The 24,073-nt window shown below is 47.1% G+C and overlaps 1 protein-coding gene across 4 annotated transcripts in view; it reads right to left on the reverse strand.

Annotated features, from left to right (window-relative positions):
* Positions 1–24,073, reverse strand: part of ZNF462 (zinc finger protein 462) — a 389,210-nt gene that overhangs the window by 21,615 nt on the left and 343,522 nt on the right. For all 4 annotated transcript variants that reach the window (XM_069630823.1, XM_069630824.1, XM_069630821.1 and 1 more), the window contains 2 exons: positions 19,480–19,703; positions 11,016–11,208 (listed from right to left, as the gene is read on the reverse strand). In XM_069630823.1, coding sequence (XP_069486924.1) covers positions 11,016–11,208; positions 19,480–19,703 — 417 coding nt within the window. The remainder of the gene's footprint in view (positions 1–11,015; positions 11,209–19,479; positions 19,704–24,073) is intronic.

Here is a 24,073-nt window from a genome sequence, read left to right on the forward strand (position 1 = left end):
TTGATAGTGCTGACCTGCTACTGCAAATCACAGATACTTTCGATGTTTCCGGTGCACTGGGACGTAGAAATACACTTTTTAGGTCCAGAGATGCTAGGAAATTGTGCAGCTGCACCACCTGTATGACTTGCTGTAGAGAGACCATTTTGAAGCACTGCTTTTTGATAAAATTGTTCAGCTTGTGAAGATCCAGCATTGGGCGACACTTTTTGTCTGGCTTTTGCACTACAAAATCTCGGAAGTAAACCCCATTGCCCCCTCGCCTGTCTGGGTACCTTTTGCATCACATGTTCTGCTAACATTTGCTTTATTTCTTGTTGGAGCACCTTTAGATGCAGTCTGGAGGTTTTTAACGGCGAGATATTTGGTGGTTGCCTGTTGTACTCTAGCAGGTGGCCATACTGTTGTACTCTAGCAGGTGGCCATACTGTAATGGTTTCCCAAAAATAGGGAAAAAACCACTACATCCCATGGCCCACTGAACTAAGAACAGCACTGACACTGTCGACAACAGTAAGCAATCTTGGTGTCTTGATGCAAACAAACTAACACTAGAACCAAAAGTAAACAACAATTAAGAAATGTTTCTGCCTCTTGCACACAGCAAGGAATCCTACCGTTCCTCTCCTTCACCCATAAAACACTTACCATCACCTCCCTCATCATGTCCAGAATAGACTATGCCAACAGCCTGTACCTTGGGATGCCGGAATGCCTACTAAAGAAACTACAACGTATCCAAAACGCAGCGCCCAGACTCCTGCTCAGACTACCACGAAGGGAGCACATCACCTCAGCGCTATAAATGCTACATTGGCTACCCTTCAAACAACAAATAAGGTTAAAATCAATGTGCATAACGCACAGAGCAATCCACAGCCAAGGAGCAGAATTCCTAAAAATGAAAAAATAATAATAATCATCTACCTTCCGGCAAGAACACTCCGATCTAGTAACAACGTGCGCCTAGAACCAAAACCATACAACAAAAGAGAACTTGGGGGGGTCGTCATTCTCCTACCTGGCAGCAAAAACTTGGAACTACCTCCCAATAGACATACGCAATACAATGGATCACCTACAATTCAGAAAACTACTTAAAACATGCCTCTTCACCTCAGAGACAGAAGGAAACGATTAGGAAACAAAGACTCAGTTGGAAACAGAGCACACCTCAACAAGCTTACATGGAAGGAACAAGCCAGGGAGAGTGCCCAAGAAAGAACCACTCTGTCTCTAGGGTAATGATATGGGTGGGGTAATCCCCACCCATATCATTACCCTAGAGACAGGAACCCAGCTACAGACACCCGGTCCTCAGTGGGTGGGGACCCGCACAAGAAACGCAGGGAGGCACCCAAAACCCTAAACTTGGACACCCAGCCTTGGTGTGGGGGAGGGTGCCACAACCTCATGTTCACAAATCGCCAGACAATTAAAGAGGAAAGCCACCACCATGCGCAGCACCAGACGATTAAACCACTATCGAACATTCGCCAAACAGGACAGACAGATGATGGGCAAACGTCCAAAACAATGAAGAATGAAAAGCCCCACTAACCAACTCAAAACCTCAATTTCTGCATACACTTCTCAAACGCAAACAAACACAAATACCTCTTTGCACAGCAACCTGCACGCACTTCACCACACTGCAACAACAAACAGCACATAGCCATCACCAACAGCACATGGGAATTGTACCGACCCGTAAACCGCACACAAGCTCAGTGAACGGTGCAAACCGAACTAAAGCTGTCAACAGGACACTACAAATCTCGCTCTACATATTCCTGCTATAACCTACTAACCCCCTCACGCCTTCCTTCCAGATCCACCAGAGCGCCAGGGGACCACTCCAGTGGTGATAGTGTGCGGTACAAATGACCTTTAACATTAACATAGTTGACCACTTGCAATACCCATCTGTTGGTTGTTATTTTGTGCCATTGATGTAAATGATGTGAAACTCCCTCCCAATCCCCCCTCCCCCAGAACCCCACTTGTGCTGTTCTGGTTGTGCAGTCCAGCCTGAGGTTTTGCTCTGCCCCTCTGAGAGTCGGAGGATCCTCTCCGCTGTTGCTGTGGTCTGCATTCCCATAGGCGCTGGTAGCCCTGGGATTGTTTATTGTATCCTTGCGGATAGTGCAAGGTTTTCCAACATTGCCTGGCGCCTCCAACGTTCCTGGAGGAGGTTGACCTTCCTGCTGCTCCCCGAAACGTACAGAAAGTATGTTTGGTTTGAAGAGTGGTGAGAGACTGGACGGTGTCAATGTCAGTTTTTATCGCATTTAGCGCCTCATCGATTTTGGCCCCAAACAGACTGTCACCTTCGAACGGCATGTCTAAGACTTTTTGTTGATCAGGTCTAAAATGGTGCAGTCCAGCCATTCTTGCCTTCGCAGTATTACCCCATTGTTAATCTGCATGAAGCCTGTTTCGGCCAAATCCACTGCAACATTGTTATTATGGTTTGCGGCCTCTTCTTTTAGGATGGCAATAGCTTGGGCATGCTTTTCCTCAGGTAAGTGCTCTAGAAGGGGTGCCAGTGCCAACCTGTGCCAGAGTCATATCTGGACGTAATTGACAGCGCATTGGCAGCCTTTACTGTAGTGGCTCTTACCGTGAGCACCTTTTCCCCTGGATCTCGGTTTCCGGTTGCACAGTACACTTGGCGTGCGCGTTTCTGCTTGCTGCCGCTGAGACCACAGATTCCGGCGAAGGTTGTGATGTGAGACACGTAGGAATGGTGTCTGGTGCTTTTAACTTTTTCTCTAGTATGCCTTTGAAGGCTGGTTCTGTGAAGGGGTGCCTCATGGTACAGAGCCCTTCTTCCCGCACATGGTTGAGGATCAGGATCGTTACGACCAATTGTCTTCCATTGTGCATATGATCAAAGAGAAAACATTATTTTTTCTCTTCAGAGGGGATGAGGCCAAACTCTTGACATGCTTTACGATCAGTGTGTGGAACGCCACAATTTCATTGGGCGGCAATGGCTTCAGGGCCTCTGCAGCTGGGTCATCCAACTGGTCATCGTCTGTATTCCATTGGTCATCTCAGGGAGGCCATCCAGTGGTAGTGGAGGATACTGTATCCTGTGGATTTTGGTCTGTGCCAGTATCAGTGAGTTCCCACTCCACGTTTACCATCTGGTGTATTTCCGTTGTGTAAGAGTTTTTGCCCTTGGATGAGGTTTGCGGGCTCTGGCTGCAATGGTGCTGGGAGTTTGACCTTTCACTATACTTCCGCTTTTTAGCCGCTTTGCGAGGTGGTGACCTTGGTCTTTGTGCTTCTGGCTGGGGCTTGGCGGATGCTACCAGTCATGTCTCTGGGTGCCCACATGGAATCGTAGGCACCTGCGGTCTAGCCAGTAGCCTGGTGTCCAGTTGAGTGAGCAGGTTCTGTTGTGTGGACAAAACTTGCAGTGAGAGAAGTGCCTGCAGGTTGAACATCGGCTCCTGTGGCCGTGCCAGAGGGATAGCCCCAAGCTCCCTGGGTCTATGTCGTGGCCATTTTGGGAGGCGTGGCAACCTCAACGGTGGAGGTGTGTGTCGGGAAGGCTCTTCCATTATTCTGGAGTCATTGGAATCAGAGAAAACCGGCGACGCTGCATGCCGTGCCTCAAACTCAGAATCCACTTCGTACTGCAGGATGTCCTCAGACATGACCTGCAAGTACGTAATTGGGGAGACTGGCACAGTGATTGGCTGGAGTTGGATTTTTCGTTGCTCCACTGGTTGGTGATGTGGCACATGGTGGGCTGGCTCTGTATCAAGAGCTGGTACGCCCGATTCTTCTTGTTGTCCTGATACTACATGCGTCGGTGAACTTACCCCGCATACTTCTGTGAAGGTTCTTACCTGTATGTTGACCAGCACGTGTCCTTACCTGTCGTTGACAATCCTTTTGCTGTCTCCAGCGTGCTCCTCTCCGTCGACAAGTGCTCGTCTGTCGTCGAGCGGTGTTCCGTTGATGAAGGATTCCTCGTAGTCGCGGGCTTGCTCGTCGGCATGTGCTTTTCCATCGATGAGTGCTTCGTCGATGGAAGAAGCTTCTTTGCTGGGCATTTGGTCATTGTCCACCGCTCTGCCGCTGACCGTCCTCCTGTCGACAGACCCCCTTTTTGACGAGTGACCCATTTTTGAGTGCGGAGTCGTTGACGGTGGCGCTTGCATTTTTATAAACTATCAGTTTAATTATTAGTTTAGGTCTTTAAGATGGGCTTTCTTAAAACGTTGCCCTTTTGGCCCAGGTTCTCTCTTCCGTGGGCATCTGGCGGCTGCTAGGCTCCTCAAGGACTCTGCCTCTGATGGGGCGCGATGGCTTTCATTTAGCCAGCACACCAGGCATCTTTTTCTGTCCTTGAGCGTTTTAGTACTGAAACCTTTAAAAATGTCATACTCTTCGGCTGAGTGGTGTGGGTGCAGCCAATAAATATATTCTTCACGTCGGTCACCTTCAAAAACATTTTTTAGCCACAGTTGGTCAGGCTTTAAACAGGGATTTCTTGCCTTCCATCTCTCCTCCCCCTTCCACTTATTTGAGATGGTCCTGAAGATAAATCTTGAAACTTGAAGTAATGAAGTGTGGACATTTCTCTGAGGAGAAACAACACAAGGGCTCCTTCCAGCAGGATATGCGGTTAGAATCTGAAGGGAGGATGAAGGGGAAGAGCTACATACTCGACGTCCCACTGGTGGGGTCCAAAAGCACCCAAAAGGAGGGCAAAATAGGATACAAAATAGACACCTATGTTTTCTTTATTTACTATTGTAAAACGTTAACTGAGGATTCACAGCCTGGCGACGGGGAATTATCATAGCATGTGAATTTATGAAAGATTCAATGCTGGAGAAGGGGGTTGGAAGGGTTGTTGGATGGAGTCAGGTTATTGTTGCTAACATTATGGAGTGAGGCATAGGAGAGAAGAAGTGTGTAGGTAACCATCCATGTTTTAGAAAACATGTGCCTTATGTGTGTTGCAAGGTGAGAGATCAAGTTCCTTCAACTACTAAGTGGGGAGTAATTCAGTCATCCCTAATACTGTCTCGGTCAGTCCCTCTAGCCAAAATCTAGACACAGGCTCGGATCCCAATGTTGGTGGCTCAGGTACTATCTTGGAGGCTTGCACACAATTCCAGAGGGGCCTGTACTCCATTCCATTTTGAGAAGGCAATATGTTTTCATATTCCAGAGGAAAGAATGTAAAGTGGTGTGGGGAGGAAATACCAGTCTGGATCCCCAGACTGTCATGAGGAGGCATATTGCAGCATGTCTTGATTTTGTTTTCAAAAGAAATGCTTCAACTACCACACTAACAGTAACTAAGGTTCTCTGCCAGGGCCGGAATTTACATACTCCCCTGTCTACATGTCTTCTCCCAGGCAGTCAGCCTCTCCCACACCAAAAGGTTTAATTGGCCTGTCACCTACTGTACCAAAGCCTTTGCACCAGGTTTCTCTCAGGAGCTTGTGGAGATGTCATTGTCACTATATACCTGCTCAGTGTGGCTTGGGGAGGTAACAGTATACGTGGGAGCAGATCTTTGCCCACCTCTCCCCCAAGTGAGTGGTATGCAATGTGTTCTAAAGTAAGGAAAAGACAGAGATGCTGTCGAATAGCACCAGCTAAATAGCATGTGGGTTTCACAGCATCAGAGAAAGGAAAATAGGGCTCTAAATTTGCACTCTTCACTAGCCACTCGTTAGTGATAATTGACTCATGAGTATGAAATGATAAGCTGTGTGTTTGTGTAGAATTAAGGTGGCAAGTGACTTTTTAAATCTGGCAAGTAGCTAGCAACTTGAAAGTGTTACCCCAAATGAAAAGGTGTAGTTAGCATAGAAGATACCGACTTAAGTTGAATAAATGATTTACCTCTGCCATGGTGGAGGCGCAAGCACCCCTGTCAATAAACGGCCGATTAAAATAAACAGTTTGCAGTGTTCATTCGAACATTGAGCCAACATGTATAATGGAAGTGTTGCTAAGATAAAAAAAAAAACATTGCCCTTGCAGAAAGTACAACATATCAATGTGTATGTTTGATGATGGGCATGGAACCCTCACCTAGCAGGGAGGGCTTCATTTTATTTCAACGACTCTACCCTTTTGCGGAAATTTTACATACATTCTGGAATTATTAGATGCAACACTATGTTGCTAGACATATTTCTCAGTATTCCTACAAACTCTTGTACCATATTACTAGAAACTGTTTTTTTGTATTGGCAATCAAAGGCATGATGAGGCTGGAATATGGAAATTGTGTGAGCTTGTTCCAAGGTGGGCATTTGCAATGGTTATATGGATGAGGCACTGGTCTGCCAATGTGCACATTGTGAGCTATGCCAGAAGGTAGCCCGAGACCCAACTTAGTTACATTGGCCCTCATTACGACCCTGGCGGAAATCGTGGTGCAAAATGCACCATGGAGCACGGCGGAAAGCTGCCGATAGCGCCATGGGGGTTGGCGGATTTACCGCCCCATTCCGACGTTGGCGGGGCGGTAAATCCCCATTCCCCATTTTACCCTTCCCCATTCCCATTTTTGCCCCATAGGGTATAATGGGAGTGGGGAAGGCGTTAATTACGCCACCGTAAAATACGGTGGCGTAATTAACAACAAGGTCCCGTAGCGCCATGGATTTCTCCGCCCGGAAAAACCAGGCGCAAAACGCTCCATGGCGCTACGGGAACTCGTAGTAGGGCGGACGGGTCCGCCGCGAATAACGCTGGCGTAAACCCACTCCGCCAGGGTCGTAATGAGGCCCATTGTGTTATGGTACTGGGTTTATACAGCGCACGCTGCCATTTGCATAATATCAGGCGTTCAGGAGGATCTGAAAGGGGGTTTGGTTAGTGGGGAAATGTAAGATTGCGTTGCTGCTGTTTTGTAGCCTGGAGTTTGGAAGTATTTGTATTTGTATTTGTTTATTTATAACGCGCAAACCAACAGGCCCGAGGACATCAGGGCGCAATTTGTACAAGGTTGCAAGAACAGAACATACAGGGATATAAATTACAATAGAAGTGTGTCAAAACAGCAAAAAACAAACTTAATAATTACAAATATTACACAGGGTACAGTAACCCTAGGCTCAGCAGAGGAGGTATCCCTGAGGTAGTTGGGAGGGTAGCAGCCCGGAAATCATGTAAGGGAACAGGCGGGCTGGGTAAGTAGGACAAATGTCTGAAACAACTATTGCTGGTCAAAGAGCCAGGATTTGGTTTTATTCTTGAAGGTGTTGAAGGAGTCTTCAGCTCTGATGGCAGCGGGGAGAGTATTCCAAAGTTTGGATGCTAGGACAGGGAAGCTGGTGCCTCCGGCTTTTTGGAGCTTAAACCTGGGGATAGTAAGGCAGTTAGTCTGGGCAGTTCTTAGTGGACGGGCAGTGGAGTGGCGCGAAGGCCGACTGCAGAGATAGATCGGAGCCTTGTTGGCTAGGCATTTGTGCGCGAGGGCCAGCGTTTTTAGGGAAATTCTCTGCTTCACGGGTAACCACTTAAGGCTAGTTCTGGCTTCTGAGATGTGGTGGTTACGAGGGATGTTCAGGGCCGCTCGAATTGCATTGTTCTGGGTGGTTTGGAGTTTGGATAGATTTTCTTGGCTAGTGCCTAAATATAGAGCACTGCAGTAATCTATTTTTGCCATGATAAGTGTTCTCGCTAGTGTGACGCTATAGTGGGTGGTGAGGAAAGGTCTACAGGCTGAAATGAGTTTGCACGTGTAGGCGGAGGTGGACCTGACTGCATTAGTTTGTCTTGACAAGGATAAGGTGGAATCTAGGTAAAAGCCTAGTGTTTTAGTGTCTTTCGAGACTTGTATGGAGTTGCCGTCTATGGTGAATGACTGATAGGATGGCTCAAGTTTGCTAAGGCGTTGTGAAGTACCCAGGATAAGTAGCTCCGTCTTATCGTCGTTCAGACATAGCTGGTGCTGGGCCATCCAGGCTTGGATGACCAAGTAGACGTCATTGAGGGCCTTGGTGTCAGCAAGATAATCACCAGAAATGGGAATGAGTATCTGGGTGTCGTCCGCATAGTTGGTGTAGGAGACACCCAGATAATCAAGCACATCAAAGAGTGGTTTCGTGAAGATATTGTAAAGAGTAGGTGACACGCAAGAACCCTGAGGAACACCGCAATGAATAGGGGAGGGAGCTGCGGCAGCGGAAGGTGCAAAGACCCTCATAGATCTGTTACTCAGGAAGGATTTGATCCAGGCCGCTGCGGAGGGAGAGAAGTTGGCAGCAGAGTGGAGGTGCCTGCAAAGGATCAGGTGGTTAACCAAATCAAATGCGGCGGAGAGGTCGAGGAGTAATAGCATTGCTAATTTGCCCTTGTCCTTCAGGACTTCGATCTGGGTTTTTAGGTCTAGTAAAGCCGTTTCGGTCCCATGTCTGGGCCGGAATCCGGATTGTCGTAGACCTAGCAGATTGTTAGATTCAAGGTAGTTTTGGATCTGCAGATAAGCTGCCCGGTCCAGTATCTTCAGCAGAAATGGTACTGTAGTGATGGGTCGGAAGTTCGTGGGTATGCTTGGGTCAAGGGACTTTTTTTTAGTAGCGGGATCACCCAGGCATCTTTAAGGTTGTCCGGGACAATACCTGTTTCAAAGGATGAGTTAATGAATGTTGTAATGAATGGGGCTAGGTCATGGGCGGAGTCCTTAATGATGGGAGCTGGGCACGGGTCACCTTGGCAGTTGGAAGGTTTCATCCTGAGGATGATGTTTTCTACTTCGGTGACAGTAAGCAGTGCGAAGGTGAAAGGTTTGATGTTGGCAGAGTTGGAGAAGGTGGGCCTAGTGGGGGAGAATGAGCGGTTGTCCCGCCTCAGGCAGTCCTGTTTTTTATTTATTTTAGATTGGAGCGTAGAGATTTTGTTTAGAAGGGCTGCTTGAATGTTAGCACACCATTTGCTGTCTTTCGTGCAAGTGTCTGGCGGGGAGACTGGGGTTTCGAGCTCTTTTAGGACTCTAAAGAGTTCCTTGGAATTAGAGTCGGCTTGCATGATACGATTATTAAACGATTCTTTTTTAGCAGTGATGATGGCGTCTTTATAAGTGAGGGAGGCGAGAAGGAAGCCGTCTTTATGCTCATCAGAAGGGTGGCTTTTCCAACGGTTTTCCGCGCAGCGTTTGGCTTTGCGGAGGATTCTTAGCTGTGGAGTGAACCATGAGTTCAGATGTGCTCGTGGTTTAGCCTTCCTGGTTTTAATTGGTGCTATGGTGTCAATGGCCGTGAGCATCGTTTGGTTGTAGATGTCTGCTAGGGAGGTGGGATCAGAACAGGCGTTGGTCGCCGCATTAAGAGAGGGGAGTAGCAGTGGGAGGAGTTGTTCTCTTGTTATGTTTTTTTTATTACGGGTGGGGAGGGCTGGGGCTATGGGTGTTAGGGCTCGCGGGGTAGCTTCAATGTTAAATGTTATGATGTGATGGTCAGACCATAAGCAAGGGGAGTTATTGAGGACCTGGATGTTGCAATTGGAACCGGCTAACCAATCGATGGTCCTGCCTTTGATGTGGGTCGGTTCTTGTATGTACAAGGTGAGGCCAAGGTCGGTAAGAGCATATTCCAGATCAGTTGCTACAGGATCCTTAGGGTCACCTCGACCAAGGTTGAAGTCACCTAAGATGATTTTTTGGGAGTTGTTTTTTGTTTTGTCAAGAAGAAGAGTGGAAATTTCACTGACAAAGGTGGGTGCCGGCCCTGGAGGCCTGTAGATAAGGTGAAGGGTGGCCGTTTGGTTAGGTGTCAGTAGTAATTTGATTGTCAGCAGTTCAGCTGATTCATGTTTGGATTCGGAAACCACTCTTAGGTCAAGGGAGTTTTTGTGGATGAATGCCACGCCGCCACCTCTAGTATGGGTAGAGGAGCGGTCACAGCGAGTGATGCCATAGTCAGGCGGTAAGGCCAAGGATAGAGAAGGGCCAGAGGCGGCATGTAGCCAGGTTTCAGATATGGCAATGAAGTCAAGGTCGGCAGTGGTGATAAGGTCGGCTATGTCAAGAGCGTGTGCTGTGAGAGATCTAGCATTGATGAGGGCACCCTTGAACACAGGCAATTTAGCCCCTGTGGTCTTAGTTTTGCAAGTGGCGGTGGGCGAAGGTGGGCTGGGTGGAGTGCGTGGGGCTTGCTTGGTATTATTGGTGCGGGAAGGACGAATGCGGAATCTGGTGCCTAGTCTCGTGTTCCTGAGAGTGAGAGGGCAGGGTTGGTTGGGGGTAGGTTTTGTGGCTAAGTGTTTGAGCCAGAGGGCTGGGTCATTGAGGTATTGGTTAATCTGGTTGCAGGGGTGGTGAGCGTCAATGGTAGTTACTGAAGGACTTGGTGAGGGTGTCAAGGTCACGGTGGGTGACGCTAGGTCAAGTGGGTAAGGGCAGGCCAGGTTATTAGCCTCAGTGGTAGGAGTGGTTGACTTGGGTGGTTGAGTGAGTAGGGACAGATGTGTGGTAAGGAGGTAGTGCAATAGAAGGCACACGCTGATGTGCATGATGGTGGTGCTGGCTGCCAGAGTGGGTTCCCTATGAGCTAGTTGGCAGGGACAGGAAATGGTCTGTAGGCGACCAAGAGGCACAACACAATTGAAATAGTCTGTAAGAGACCTTAAGGCACAACACAATTGAAATAGTCTGTAAACGACCTTAAAGCACAACACAATTGAATAGTCTGTAAGAGACCTTAAGGCACAATACAGTTATAAGGTGGTCTAGTAGTGACCAGGAACCATGTGCAGGTGTGTTTCTAGATGGGTTGTCTCAGGAACAGTGAGCAGAGGTGGGTCAGCTGGGGCCGTTGGATGTTTTGGCCCACAACTACCATGGAAAAGGGTGAGATAAAGTGTTGCAGGGCGAGAACCTGGAGCCCTCCTAGATGTATTGCTCTATTCATTCCATGCTCTTTCAAAAATAAAAGGATTTTCGCAAAATGTGTATTTATTGAAAAACTATTTGCGTTTTACAAAAGGTGGGACAAGTGTAGTTTCTGCAAATTCGCTAACATACTTACCACTTTCGTCAGCTTTCTCAGTTTCTTCTTTATTTTCCTCTTCTTCATCCTTTTCTTCCTCATTTTCTTCCTCGTCCTTTTCCTCCTCTTCTTCATCCTTCTCCTCATCACTGGTGGGATTTTCGGTTTTTCCTTTCAGTTGTTCCAGTTGATCCAAGTTAACTTTCCCGACAAGCTCAAAGTTCCGACTCACCTGCAAACCAGACCATATTTCACTTTAGGAGGTAAAGTGTGCTTGCATCTATTGGCGTTTCAAGAGGTATCAGCATTAAAGGTACATCACTCTCTACCTACCCCTTCCATCAGCCCCCATGCATCATCATGCATCATTAAAATGCAGGAAATGTAAACTTGAAAAAAACCCAGCCCCTTCATTGCATTCGGAGATGTAAAGAAATGCCCTCTATTAACTGCGAATATCTTTCAATTTATTAATATCAATTGTAATTCCTATTCACAATCCTCTTGAATGACCAAACAAACTATTTAGGCACCATCGGCCAGCAGATGGGAGAATTACTATGCCCTGCTTAGTTTCGGCTATTATAATCGCTTATTTTAATGTCAGACAATGTAGTGGGTAAGCCTCTATTTTGCATACCGCATTGTCTACGGCCTTTGGTCCACCAGATGTTTTAAACTACAACTCCAATTATCCCCACGCAGCATAATAATGGTGAGTTAAATCATGTGGTTTGTAGTCCAAAACATCTGGCAAGTCGCACGTTTCAGAACCCTGGTACAGTAAATAAACATATTCACATGTGGTTTGAGTTAATGTGGGTGGTGCAACACTGCTTAATCAGTATTACTAGTGAGTGTCCTTCACTATAGCCAGATCACAGTGGCCTTTGGGGCAAACAAATAGGCATAGACAAATTGCAATCAATTTGTTGAGGCCCAAGTTAATTTCCTCATGTGACTATTTATAGATACACATATTTGTGGAGCAGTGGTATCTCCCAAAGTTCCCCTCAGGAGTGCCATGAACTCCGCCAGGACACTTCTGTAATGGTTGTTTTACTTTTTTTATTGACGAGTAGTTGGAGGGAACTTCACCTCACTCTGCAGCTTCTAACTTCGATTTGCATCGGTGTAGGGACATTTAAAGGGGCTGCAATCAAAATACCTAATCCCTGCAAGTAATCAGTACGCAACTGGCTCCACACATCACTGCAGCACAGGGGAGGAAATGCCTGCTGGGAGGAACAGTGCTCTCCGCTCCTCAATACTCAGATAAGGCACAGCCACTCGTAGGCTGACCGCACCGGTGTTCCTACTTGTCATCAACCCGCCTCCTGAGCCTCACTGGGAGCATTGGGAGGAAAGCACCACCCTCTGGCGCTACTCCTGTGGGAGACATTTGGCCACCTTGCCTCCCAGGCCTTCCAGCTTTGCAGGATCCCTGGACAAGTATCAATGTAACACTTGCTACTTTTGAGCAGCAAGCCCCCCCCCCATCCCCACCGGGCCAGGCTGTCAATTAAGGCTGGATTCACTGCCCTGCCTCACACCAGACCTCATGAGGCCATCAAAGGACACTATCAGCTCTGAGCCATACTGCATTCATATAACGAACAGTAATTCTGCATTTTTAAATTCACACGCAGTTGTTTCCTTTCATATAGATTAACTGCAGCTGCCTTCATGGTTTTTGGGATATATAACGTCGAGGTTGGGTGCCTGAACAGGAGTCAACATATTGCCAATAGATCACTGAAGTGCATACTGAGAGTTGTAGTCCTGTGTTTGGGTTCATATTACATTTTATATGAGAAATCTGAAATACGCCTTTGGCTAATTTGGTGCAACATCCCTCACCAAGTTGGCCTAGTGCTAAAGCAATCCGAGAACAGTAAAAAAAAGTACATCAGCGCTCATTTTGTGCACTGTGTTCTATGTCTAGTATCTCCTTTATTTAAAGCCATGCTATTTTAAGTTTGATGTTTGAGAGGGTGTTCTTTGCATTTAACGGGAAATTGGGATAACTTTTTTCTACCGGTCACCACCTTTCCTTCCCTCCTTTCGGCTACCCCTCAGCTAGTCCCAGACCCAGCAAATGGCAGGATCTTGGCGAGACAGGCAAGAAGGGAGGAGATAAGCAGGTAGCACTTATGTTTAGCTTTGCTAAAAGAGGGGATTTGTTTGCAGGTTATATCCTTTTGCATGTCATCACTGTGCCCACTTGCCCACCTAAGCTTATCTTTGCCCACATTCTAGTGTAACCTTGTGGTGCAATTGAACCACACTACAGAAACATATGTGAAAAATCACCAGTCCCAAGAAGTTAGCTTTGAGATAGAAAGTTACGTGTGCAAGGAGGTAATATGGGAGGCCGGCATAAAGAGGGATCACAAAATAAATTGTGAACTGGAAACGTTATGCTTTTGCTTTCCTTTGTACAGAAGGTGTTTTGTTGGCAAGTAAACTCTAAAACATCAAATTTTGCGATTTAGCCATGAGGGGCAGGCCCACCCATTTTCAGGAATGCACTGGAATACATACAGACAACAGAGATTTTCACTTTTCTCACCACCACTATGCCAAAACGTTCAGTCAGACCTTTATAGATGATTTGATTTTCTTTGTCAGGCTGTGCCTTTGGCTTCCTGTTCTGATGAGACTCTGCGCTAGTTTCCCTCCTCTAGGCACAGGTCATAATCTTCCGATATTAAATTAGCAACTGACTGCACCACAGCAATATGATATGCATTACTTATCGTAAAAGCATTTCTGATGGTTATATCTGCTTAGATTCACATGCTGTGCATATGGTCCGACATTTCGAGAATCGAAAGGGGACGTCGACAGGGGCGTGCCTGTAACACTATCCCTACGTGACGTGTAGTGTACCCGAGATCCATCACGCATCGAGGTCCCTCCGATTGTATTTTTTCTGCCGTGATGGAACCTTATGACTATCATGAGTGAGTACAGAAAAGAGCGAAAATGGTAAAACGTCTATGTTCTTTCCATCCCAGCGCGGAGGAAGGGTGGGTGCATGTGAATATAAGTAGATACAACCATCTGAAATGCTTTTACGGTAAGTAATGCATATCTTCTGATGTTTGTTAATCTGCTTAGAATCACATGCTGTGCGTAGACTAGCGAGCAGTACCCAGAGTTGGAGGTGGGTTGTGAGAAGGAACAGTAGTGAAAAGATGTCTTAGTACTGCCTGTCCCACCTGAGAATCAGACTTAGAATGAGTGTCTAGGCAATAGTGTTTTGTAAAGGTGTGTACAGAACTCCAGGTTGCCGATTTGCAAATGGACTCAAGAGGAACATTTGCAATGAATGCTGTGGATGCCCCAGTGCCTCGAGTAGAATATGCTCTAGGCTTGAAGGGCAGCTCTCTCTTAGCAAGACTGTAGCAGAGTGTGATGCATTTGACAATCCACCTAAAGATAGTGGATTTGGAGACTGCGTCTCCTCTTCCTGCCGCCACTGAAACGGATTAGTCTTTCTTAGTGGTCGAGTTTTATCAATGTAGAACATGGCAGCTCTGCGTACATCCAGTGTGTGCAGGGTTCTTTCACCCATGCTTGAAGGATTTTGAAAGAACGTTGGTAGTTCTATAGATTGGTTCACATGGAACTTAGAAATGAATTTAGGAACGAACCTAGGGTGAGTGCGTAGAACCACCTTATCTTTGGGAACTGTTACAAAGGGATCTAGGACTGAGAGTGCTTGTAGTTCACTTACTCTCCTAATGGAGGTAATAGCTATTAAAAAAGTAGTCTTATAGGTAAGATCTTTAAGCCTTGCTTTGTGCATGGGCTCAAAAGGAGCCCCCACAAGCCTAGTCAACACCACGTTTAGGTCCAAGTAGATACATGAAGCCATCATTCCTAGCAGTCGCATAGCCTTGCGTACTGTCATCTCTCGACTGGCTACATACTGAAGGATTTGAAATAACATGTTTTGAACCCTCTCGTTGGAGGGGAAGACGAGGCCGTCCTTTGTTCGAATTAGAGCCCCTAGAAACTGTTTGACCTGACTGGGGTCTAGGCTGGATTTTTTCTCGTTGATAGAGAATCCCAGACTGAATAAAAGATCTATCGTCTTTTGGGTATTTGACAGACATGTTTCGTAAGAGTCCCCTGTTATGAGCTAGTCGTCAAGGTAAGGATAGACCGGGATGGAATGCCTGTGTGGATGTGCTGCTGCCACCGCTAGTACCTTTGTAAATACCCTTGGTGCAGATGCAATGCTGAAGGGTAGTACCTTGAACCGATAATGCTGGTCTTGTATCATAAATCTGAGATATTTTCTGTGCGCTGGCAACATTGAAATATGAAAGTATGCATCTTTCATGTCCAGTGTTGCCATGTAATCCCCCTGTGATAGCAGGGGAATTAATTCCTGCAGAGTGACCATGCAGAACTTTTGTGGCTTTACAAATGTGTTCGCTGGGCGCAGATCTAAAACAGGGCGCATGCTTAGATCCTTTTTGGGTACAGGGCAGTACACTGAATAAATACCTTCTTTTACCTGTGAGAGAGGTACGACTTCTATGGCTCCTTTTTCTTGTAGTGTCTCGACTTCCTGAAGAAGGATACAAAGATGGTCTGGTGTCAGTCGTCTTGCTCGTGGAGGCCTGAATGTTGGGGACCGGTTGAACTCTATACAGTACCTGTGGGCCACGGTCTTTAGCACCCACTGGTCTGTAGTTATCCTCTCTGATGCCTGAAGGAACAATGTTAGCCAGCCCCCGACCGGGGAGGCATGGGAGGGGACCTGAATCTTTGGGTCATTTTGAACCTGAGCCCGCGGAGCCTCTAGGGGTAGAGTTCCGGCCCCTTCCTTTCCCACGACACTGACCCCTTTGGGTATACGGGGTGGTGTATCCACTGGTTCACTGTGGAGAATTCCAAAAAGGCGTAGTTGTTGTTGAGGGAAGCGTTGGTGGCGAAAAAGCCATCTGGACCCAGATCCTCGTCTTGTAGAGGGTCTCTGTGTAATTTGGTCTAGTGTTTTTAGGGTGTCATGCTCCTCTTTTGCGGTCTCGAAGGCCTCGTCGACCGCTTTCCCAAACAGGTTGGATTCTTCCATGGGTTTATTTATAAATGACGCCACCGTCTCTGGCTTCAATTCAGAGTTCCGTAGCCACGCATGAGTGTGCCCTGAGCCAGGTATCGACCAGCCGTCTCGGCAGAATCCAATGTTTTCTTAAGCATGCTTTGGTTCACTTGTCTGCCCTCAGTGACCGTGGTTAGGAGACGAGTATGTAGTGGTTCGGGAACCTCCCGTATGCCTTCTTGTAGTAAGGCCCACTGAGCATCGGCATAGCTGGCCAACAAGGTTGTGTTGTTGGCAATACGTGTTGAAAACGCTGCTGCGACTGTGACCCTCTTCCCAAGGGCCTAAAGTCTTTTACCTTCCTTATCAGGGGTGCCTCGCCTGTTGACAAAAGGGACCCCTACCCGCTTTCATGTATTAGTCGCCACCAGAGTCTGGGGTGGAGTGACCTCTGATATACAGAGGGTCTGAGGGAGAAGGATGATTTTATTCTTGGGTTAACGCCTCTTGTGAGGGCAGGTGTTGATAAGGAGGGAGCCAGAAGTTTCTTAATTGAATTGAGGAGAGGATAGCCTGGCTGGCCGGCAGCTTCTCCTTGAGGATGTCCTCCACAAAGTCAGCTTCAGGGATAGCTTCATCTGTGGCAATCTTAAAGTGTTCAGCTGCTTTACGCAACCTGACAAACATCAATTGATCATACACTGGCGAGGGTTGTCTAGTGGCGGTGTGCCTGTGGGGAATCCAAAGACAGGAATCAGGATCTTGTGGATCTGGAGACTGCCATGGTTGAGGGTCACCCATATCCGGGTTCTCCTCCTATCCCTCTATGGGATCCTGCATGTTCTCAGGGTTGGTGAATTGATCATCCTGAGTGTCTGCAGGAATGTCTTCCTCAGTTAGGTCATAGTTGTATATATCCTCTTCCAGAGAGGAGTCAAAGAGCCTTGGGAATTTTGCTACAGGGTCGGAAGGGCTCTCATCCCGTGGTCTTCTTGGTGTGGGATGTTCTGAACGGGAAACAAACCTGTACAGCCTTTCCATGCAATTTTCAAACTTCTCACTAGAAACAGAAGACCTAGAATGGTCTGGAGGTGGAAAAGGGTCTTGAAAACGCTCTTCTGTCGTGAAACATCGAGATTTTTGTCTCAACGGCGAAGACATCCCTTCTTCGCCCTCAGAGAACTCCTCCTGGCGGACCGACAGAGGTGGGACATCCCTGTGCCTCTCTTTCAGCTTATGAGAGGGTTTCGGTACTCCCCTTAGGCTATCCTTGGATCTCGACGGATCCCTGGCCTTTTCAGTAGGCCTCGAAGAATCCCTTGACTGCCGTTTCTGAGAATCGGCAGAAACAATCCTTGCTAAGCGGTCGGTGACGTCCTCTGCAGAGGGGAGGCGCGTAGGTTCAGCCTGCGGTTGTGAAGGGGGCCATGTCTTCGGCGGCAGCCTTTTTCGGCGGTGCCGGGGCCTTGTCTTCGGCGACCGCCTTTTTCGGCAGAGCCAAAACCCTGTTGTTGCCGGACGCCTTCTTGTGATGCGTCTCGACGGAACCTGTTATATTAGGGGTAGCGCCCTTTGTTTTTGATGGCCCAGTCGCTAGGCGCATATGCGGCTGCGGGGAGAGCAGCCGATCCTGACGGTCGGCGGCTGCCACCGGAGCTTCCGGTGTACCCGTTGGCGCTGAAGTTGGCCGAAGATTGCCGTGGGGTTGTGTGTTTAGTGCTGTGTAATTGTTCGTCTTTGTCGCCAGGGTGTGACTTCGCCATAGGCGTGCCTAGCGGGGCTGGGGACAGACGATGCGGAACAAGAGCGTTCTGTTGAAAGGCTCCGGTTCAGTGGTCTGATCGTCACTCTCGCCGTCATCACATTTGGTGGCTGCAGCAGCGGGAGAGAACTCGGCCTTGGACATCCCGTAGGCCGCCCACCGCTTGACTTTGCACTCCTTTAATGTCTTAGGGCGGTGGAGCTTACAAGCCGCGCATCCTACTTCGTTGTGATCGAGGGGCAAGCAACGGTTACACCGTTTGTGCTCATCTTTCCAGGGAAATGTGCCATTACAAATGGGGCAAAACCTAAATGGAGTCCTCTCCATAGCTGAGGATGGGTAGAGTGACAAAGACCTCAAGGGAAAGAGGAAGGAAAGAGATAGGCATTCTCAAATTGTACAGAAATGTCCACCCCCCGACCACACTCTCCCTACTGTGTAGGCCGGGGGAAGGTCCAGCCACGTGGTCGGCAGCGCCGACTGGATCTCCGTCCGTCGAAGTTCTGAATGTCTTTGGCGGAGATCTGCAACAGCCGTCAAAATAATGGACGGATAGGGTGATCTGAATTATTTTATATAACTATTCAACCAAAGGTCGAGGGGGCAATAAGCAATGTCTTAGACGAGCTCCGCATAAGGCGACCAGTATGCTGGACGGAAAAAAACAATCTGAGGGACCTCGACGCGTGAGGTATCTTGGGTACACTACACATCACGTAGGGATATTGTTACAGGCATGCCCATGTCGACGTCCCCTTTCAATTCTCGAAAGACAAGATGCAATACTCTGCGGTTACCACTGGATGTTGGACCATATGCACAGCATGTGATTCTAAGCAGATTAACAAACATCAGAATGCCCTTTTATGCTTCTGCTGTTTTAAAGGGACATTAATCCCAATGGCGTCATCTTTCATAGGAATCCTGTCCCAACCAGCAACGAAGATTGCGGATAGGTCTGGGTGTTATAAGCGTTAACAGTCTTCAAGGACCAAATGAGGAGCCCACCACACAATCTTTTGGGATCCCTCAGAAGGATCAGTTGAAACGTTGTGGTTGTTTCTCCTTTGATGTCCATTCAAGACAGGTGAGTTACTTGACTAATCGGATGTTGCGCTTATATGTGTTGTCCTAGCTACCATAGTGTGCACGGAAGCTTTAAGCAACATAAATAATTATGTGGAGAAAATGACTTGCAAGATAAAAGATCAAGATTTTTATGACTAGTATTCATTAACTGGAGCACAACGTACAGCTTCTATTCAATCCAATATATAAATTCCACATGCGAAAATCCATGGCTGAGTGATAATCAGTTTTAAATTGAAGATTTCCACTATTTACCACTTGGCTTGCAATCAGTTTAACTGCCACTCCTGAACAAAAATTTCATGGGCCAGCAAGTGAATTCCTACTCATATGAACCATTTCATCTGGCCAAGAATTGGACAGCTCATTAACAATTTCTTTGAGACAGTCATATGTTTGAAGAACACCATTTGGATGTAACGCTGCATGTACATCATTCACTGTACTCCATGCTTATACCCTGTGACCAATTGTGTACATGGTCAACTAATATTCTGCACAAATCAGTACTTACCCAGAAAGGCTCCCAACTAAGTGCCAAGAGTAGACATCTATATGAGGTGAGAGAGGCGCTGAAGGAAAGGAAAGCTCACCTTATGTTCATCCCGCAGGTGATTGTCCAACTCCTCGGTCTGTTTGGTTTCGTAATAGCAGAGTTGGCACTTGTAAGGCTTGAGCTCGTTGTGCTTCTCAATGTGCTGCTGTAAGGTCTCATCGCTGGAGCATGTGAAGGTGCATTTATCGCAGCGAAAAACCACTCCCTGCAAGTGCTTCGACAGTTTGGAACGGCATACCTCTATGGGCACCACTCTCTCTTCTGTGAAGTTCCAGGTCATGTGAAAGAGGACAGAGGAAAATATTGCTTAAATGATGCTTCCGACATCCAGTGGCCACAGTCTTAACATGCATATCAACATGAAAATGGAGATCACTTAAAGCATTCATACAATACTCTCCACCCTGAGAGTATTTTATTTAGCAGGAAAAACAATGGAGTTTGAAAGGTTAACTTGGCTTATATCAAATATACTGAGGGCCCAACCAACATACAGAAATGCCTGGCCATACCTTACAATGATACCTTACACTATACACCATATAGAGATAAATAATGCTGACAGATGACTGGCACTGCAATAATGCATCTTAAATCTGGCCTAAGGATCTAGTCTTTCCCAGTCTTCCTCTGGCTGCTGATCCTGCTGCGCTGTACCTGATCTATAGGTTCCCAACAAACAGCCTGCCACCCACCTACCTTACTCTAGCCAACCGGATTCATGCACCCGGCCCAAGGTAAGAGATGCCCCAGGTCCATGTGTGATGCTGCCCGCTTTTATTCAGGGTCTCCCGTTTTTCCTGAGGCGCGTTCCGGCCGTGGGCATCTCCCCTTAGCTCTTGCGCCACCTTCCATTTCATATTCCCCTCTCCCCATGGCCAAAAGTGCCACTTTGCACAACCCCTACCACCCGCCACCAGATTCCTACCTCCTTAGTTATGGAACGCTACGCCCCCTGCAACTTGCTCCAGCTCAAACTCTTCCCCTATTGAAACCCCCTGGCCAAAACCTACCTGACCCGCAAAGCAACCGCAACCCAGATGACCGTATCTGCACTGAATCCCCTGCGGAAGCGAGCCACCAGCCTTCCCTGAAATCCCTCAACGCGTGCTCATCTTGTGGCATAAAATGGCCCTCCAATGACTACACCAGCACTACGCTTAGATGCAAAATCGCTCGATGAACCACGCTGCATTGCAGCTGCTCTGTGCACAATTCATAAGACCACCAATACCCTTCACAGGCTACTAGATACCCTCCACCCCGTGCTGGCATAGCCCACACTGCTTAAATCACCTGTGTGTTACATGTTGATACATGTTACAATGCCTATGCTAAGACACCTAAGCTGTCCAGTGCAGATACCGACCCCTGCTGCAAGGAAAATGTTACATATACCTCACTTGTTGCTCCTAATGCCTGTACTAGGCTGCCTAAGCTGCTCCGAGTAGATGCTGATAGCCATTGCAATGTAAATGTTTCATGTACGACAACCACAGTATCCAAGGTCTGCAGTAAGCTGCTTATTACCCCCTTGCCCTATGCAGACCTAAATAAATTATGTTTGCATTATGTTGCTCGGCACACAATTGTCCCGCCCCTTCACACACTTCTGGATCAAGAAGACCAGTACTGTCCCCTACATCCCTCACACCAGCACCATCCTAACGTACACACCTCCCTCTGAGATGGCTTGCAGCAACCCTACAACACACCAGACTCTGCTACTCCGTGTCAGAAACACATCACACCCCCTCCCTCAGCCCTCACCCCTCCTGCCCACTCCAAAATGGATTGGCACTCCGAAGCACCAACCAAGTCCAACCGATGGATTTAAACCCATGCTAGCCCACCTCAAACCCCCCACTGAGACTCACTCACCTAAACTAGCCCCCATCATCAGCTTGCCCTTACTTCCCGTTACCCCACTCCCACACACTGCAAGGTATACAGTACCCTGCTTGGGCTCCACACGCCTACACAGACTGGCTGAACCTCTTAACCCCCTGAAACTTGCCACCACCTATCCACCCCTCCCCGAGGAACACCCACATAGGCATCGACAGACTACATCGCCTCGGATCCTGAACTGTGGTGCCCACAGCGCCCCCACAATCCATGTCCAAAAGACTCACCCCCCATCACTACCCAACACACACCCCATCCTCCCCTACTGAGCCCAACGACTTTGCTTGCGCCCTGACCAACACACGTTCGATATGCGCACATGCGCTCGATGTCCATGACCTCTTACAAGACCACAACCTCGGCCTGCTCGCCATCACGGAAACTTGGCTGCACGAAGCAGTAGGCTCGTCATTATCCATCACCCTACCCCTTGGCTACGCCATCCTCAGAACTGACAACAATGGCTCTTCAGGTGGAGGGGTTGCCATTATAGCCAAAACTGCCCTGCCCATCAGAGCCTCTCCTCTCCCTCCCTGCCAGGCTATAAATTCCTTATAGCAAAAATAAAACCTCACCCTCAAACCACCATCAACCTCCTCCTCTACCGACAACCAAATAACAGCAGTTGCCCAGATGTTGACATACCTTCGCTCATCACCCCATTACTGAAACGCAACACCAAATTGGTGCTCCTGAGTGACTACAATCTAGGGTTCAATGACCCCACAGACCAGAAGTCCACTGCCCTCACTACAGCCCTCGGTGAGATGAACATCACCCAAGCGGTCTCCCCCTGACCCATTCCAAAGGCAGAACTCTTGACTGGATACTATCTATCAACACTCCCGCCCAAGTCACCTCCATTAACCCTGTACCTGGACAGACCACTCCGTGATTCAATTCTCTATCACACCCACAACCTCCAAAACAACTGATGAACAACCACCCATCACTGCTAGCCATACTCCTAAACTAAGGAAATACTGGAACCTACCATTCTCGCTTCTCTAGAGCCAGGGCCTAACAGCACTGACCCCGAAGTCATTCTCAATGCCTATAATTCAGCTCTTCCTAATGCTTTGGACCAGCATGCCCCCCTCAAAACTACATCTTGCAAAAAAAGCTTTCACCACAAAAGGTTCACTGAAGAACTCATCACCCTCCGCAAACTGAAACGCGCCACCGAATACCCCGTACAACAAGGAAGCCTTCTCCAACTTGCATAAAAGAAAAAGTACAATGGTATTACAGCCATACTTATCAAATGGTACGGGATATTATGTATATAATTTTATTGCACCCTTTATTCCTACTTTTGTTGTGTAAATTTGATAACTATAAGCTACTACAGCTTGGGTCTCCTCTGTTAGGACAGTTTTTCTGACGTCCAACTAAGGGCTTAGTAAAACCATTCAACTGAGGGAGTACACCACTTCACCGAGTATATGGTAGCGTAGACAGAGCAGTCAGGCTAATCTTAGGAGATAGAGAGGGCTGTAGAATCAGTACCATGAAATTGCAATACACATATGGTCCAAACAAACACTGAAACACTATGTAGTGTACAAAATATATGGTTTATTTAAATACAAGTAGGCCTAGATAAATCTTGGGTGAAATACGTACTATCACAGGTCATATAAACACATTATAGAAAAACACAACACTATTTAAAGTACACAGACCAAATCATAGACCTCAAACCTTGTTTAGAAAACTAACAGTAGTCTAGGTAAATCAAACCTTCTTATACACATTCAGTATAGGTCACACCTATTCTTGGAGAGTAAAAACCAATAGTTTTTAGATCACCTTCAGTAATAAAAGGGTAGTAAACGCTAGCAGTTGTACCGTGACGCTCATCAAGAAATCAATGAGTTCATCAACTGGACAATATACTTCTCTGAATAGTGGAACACTCATTCATGGAACAGTAAAAACCTATAACTCTGATTCAGTTATTCTAGGGGAATTGAACCATGGGGTCTAATATACAATTACACATACTGTTGACTCAGCGAAACACAGTCTAAGATCAGTAAGAACGTATTACTCTATAAGATCAAGGTTAGCTACACCTAAGAACACTTTTCAAGAATGGCACACAGCCATTCTAGGCAGGTAAAACCTATATACTTTTAAAAAGGACCTATCAGCAACTTAGGGCTCAGTATAACCTAAGGCAGACTTATTTCTGGACAGGCTAACAGCAAGTCAGGACAAGCAAGAACCAATTGGGGACATTCATACATTTATATCCTAACAGGAATAGTACAGTGGAACCAACAGCTTTACTTTTGGGAAGAGGGAACACAATTCACAGGTGAGTAAATTAACCTACTATCTACTTTCTTTTACAATGGTGAGACAGTATCTAAGTATTCAGAATGGCACACAGCGATTCCAGGTAGGTAAACCCCATATATACTTTTCAGAATGGCTAAACATATCTAAGGTAAGTAATAACTTTACATATACTTTTACAAGTGGAATAACACTTTAAAGTTAAGTAAGAACTTTTGTGAATGTTCACTCTCGGAGCTACAGTTACCAACAAACTCTTTCACAAGCAAGTAAACTATGCAACACTTGTTTTACTTTTCAAGACAGACCCCTTAAATTATACAGGTCTTTCCAATTCTATGACATTAGTTCTCTCAGAGGCAGAAGAGGGACCCTAGCGGTCTAGGAGCCAGCTGTAGGCAGGGTGAGATAGGGCTCAG

Source organism: Ambystoma mexicanum, chromosome 6q (assembly GCF_040938575.1).
Source record: "Ambystoma mexicanum isolate Mex_15411 chromosome 6q, UKY_AmexF1_1, whole genome shotgun sequence".
Classification (NCBI taxonomy): Eukaryota; Metazoa; Chordata; class Amphibia; order Caudata; family Ambystomatidae; genus Ambystoma; species Ambystoma mexicanum.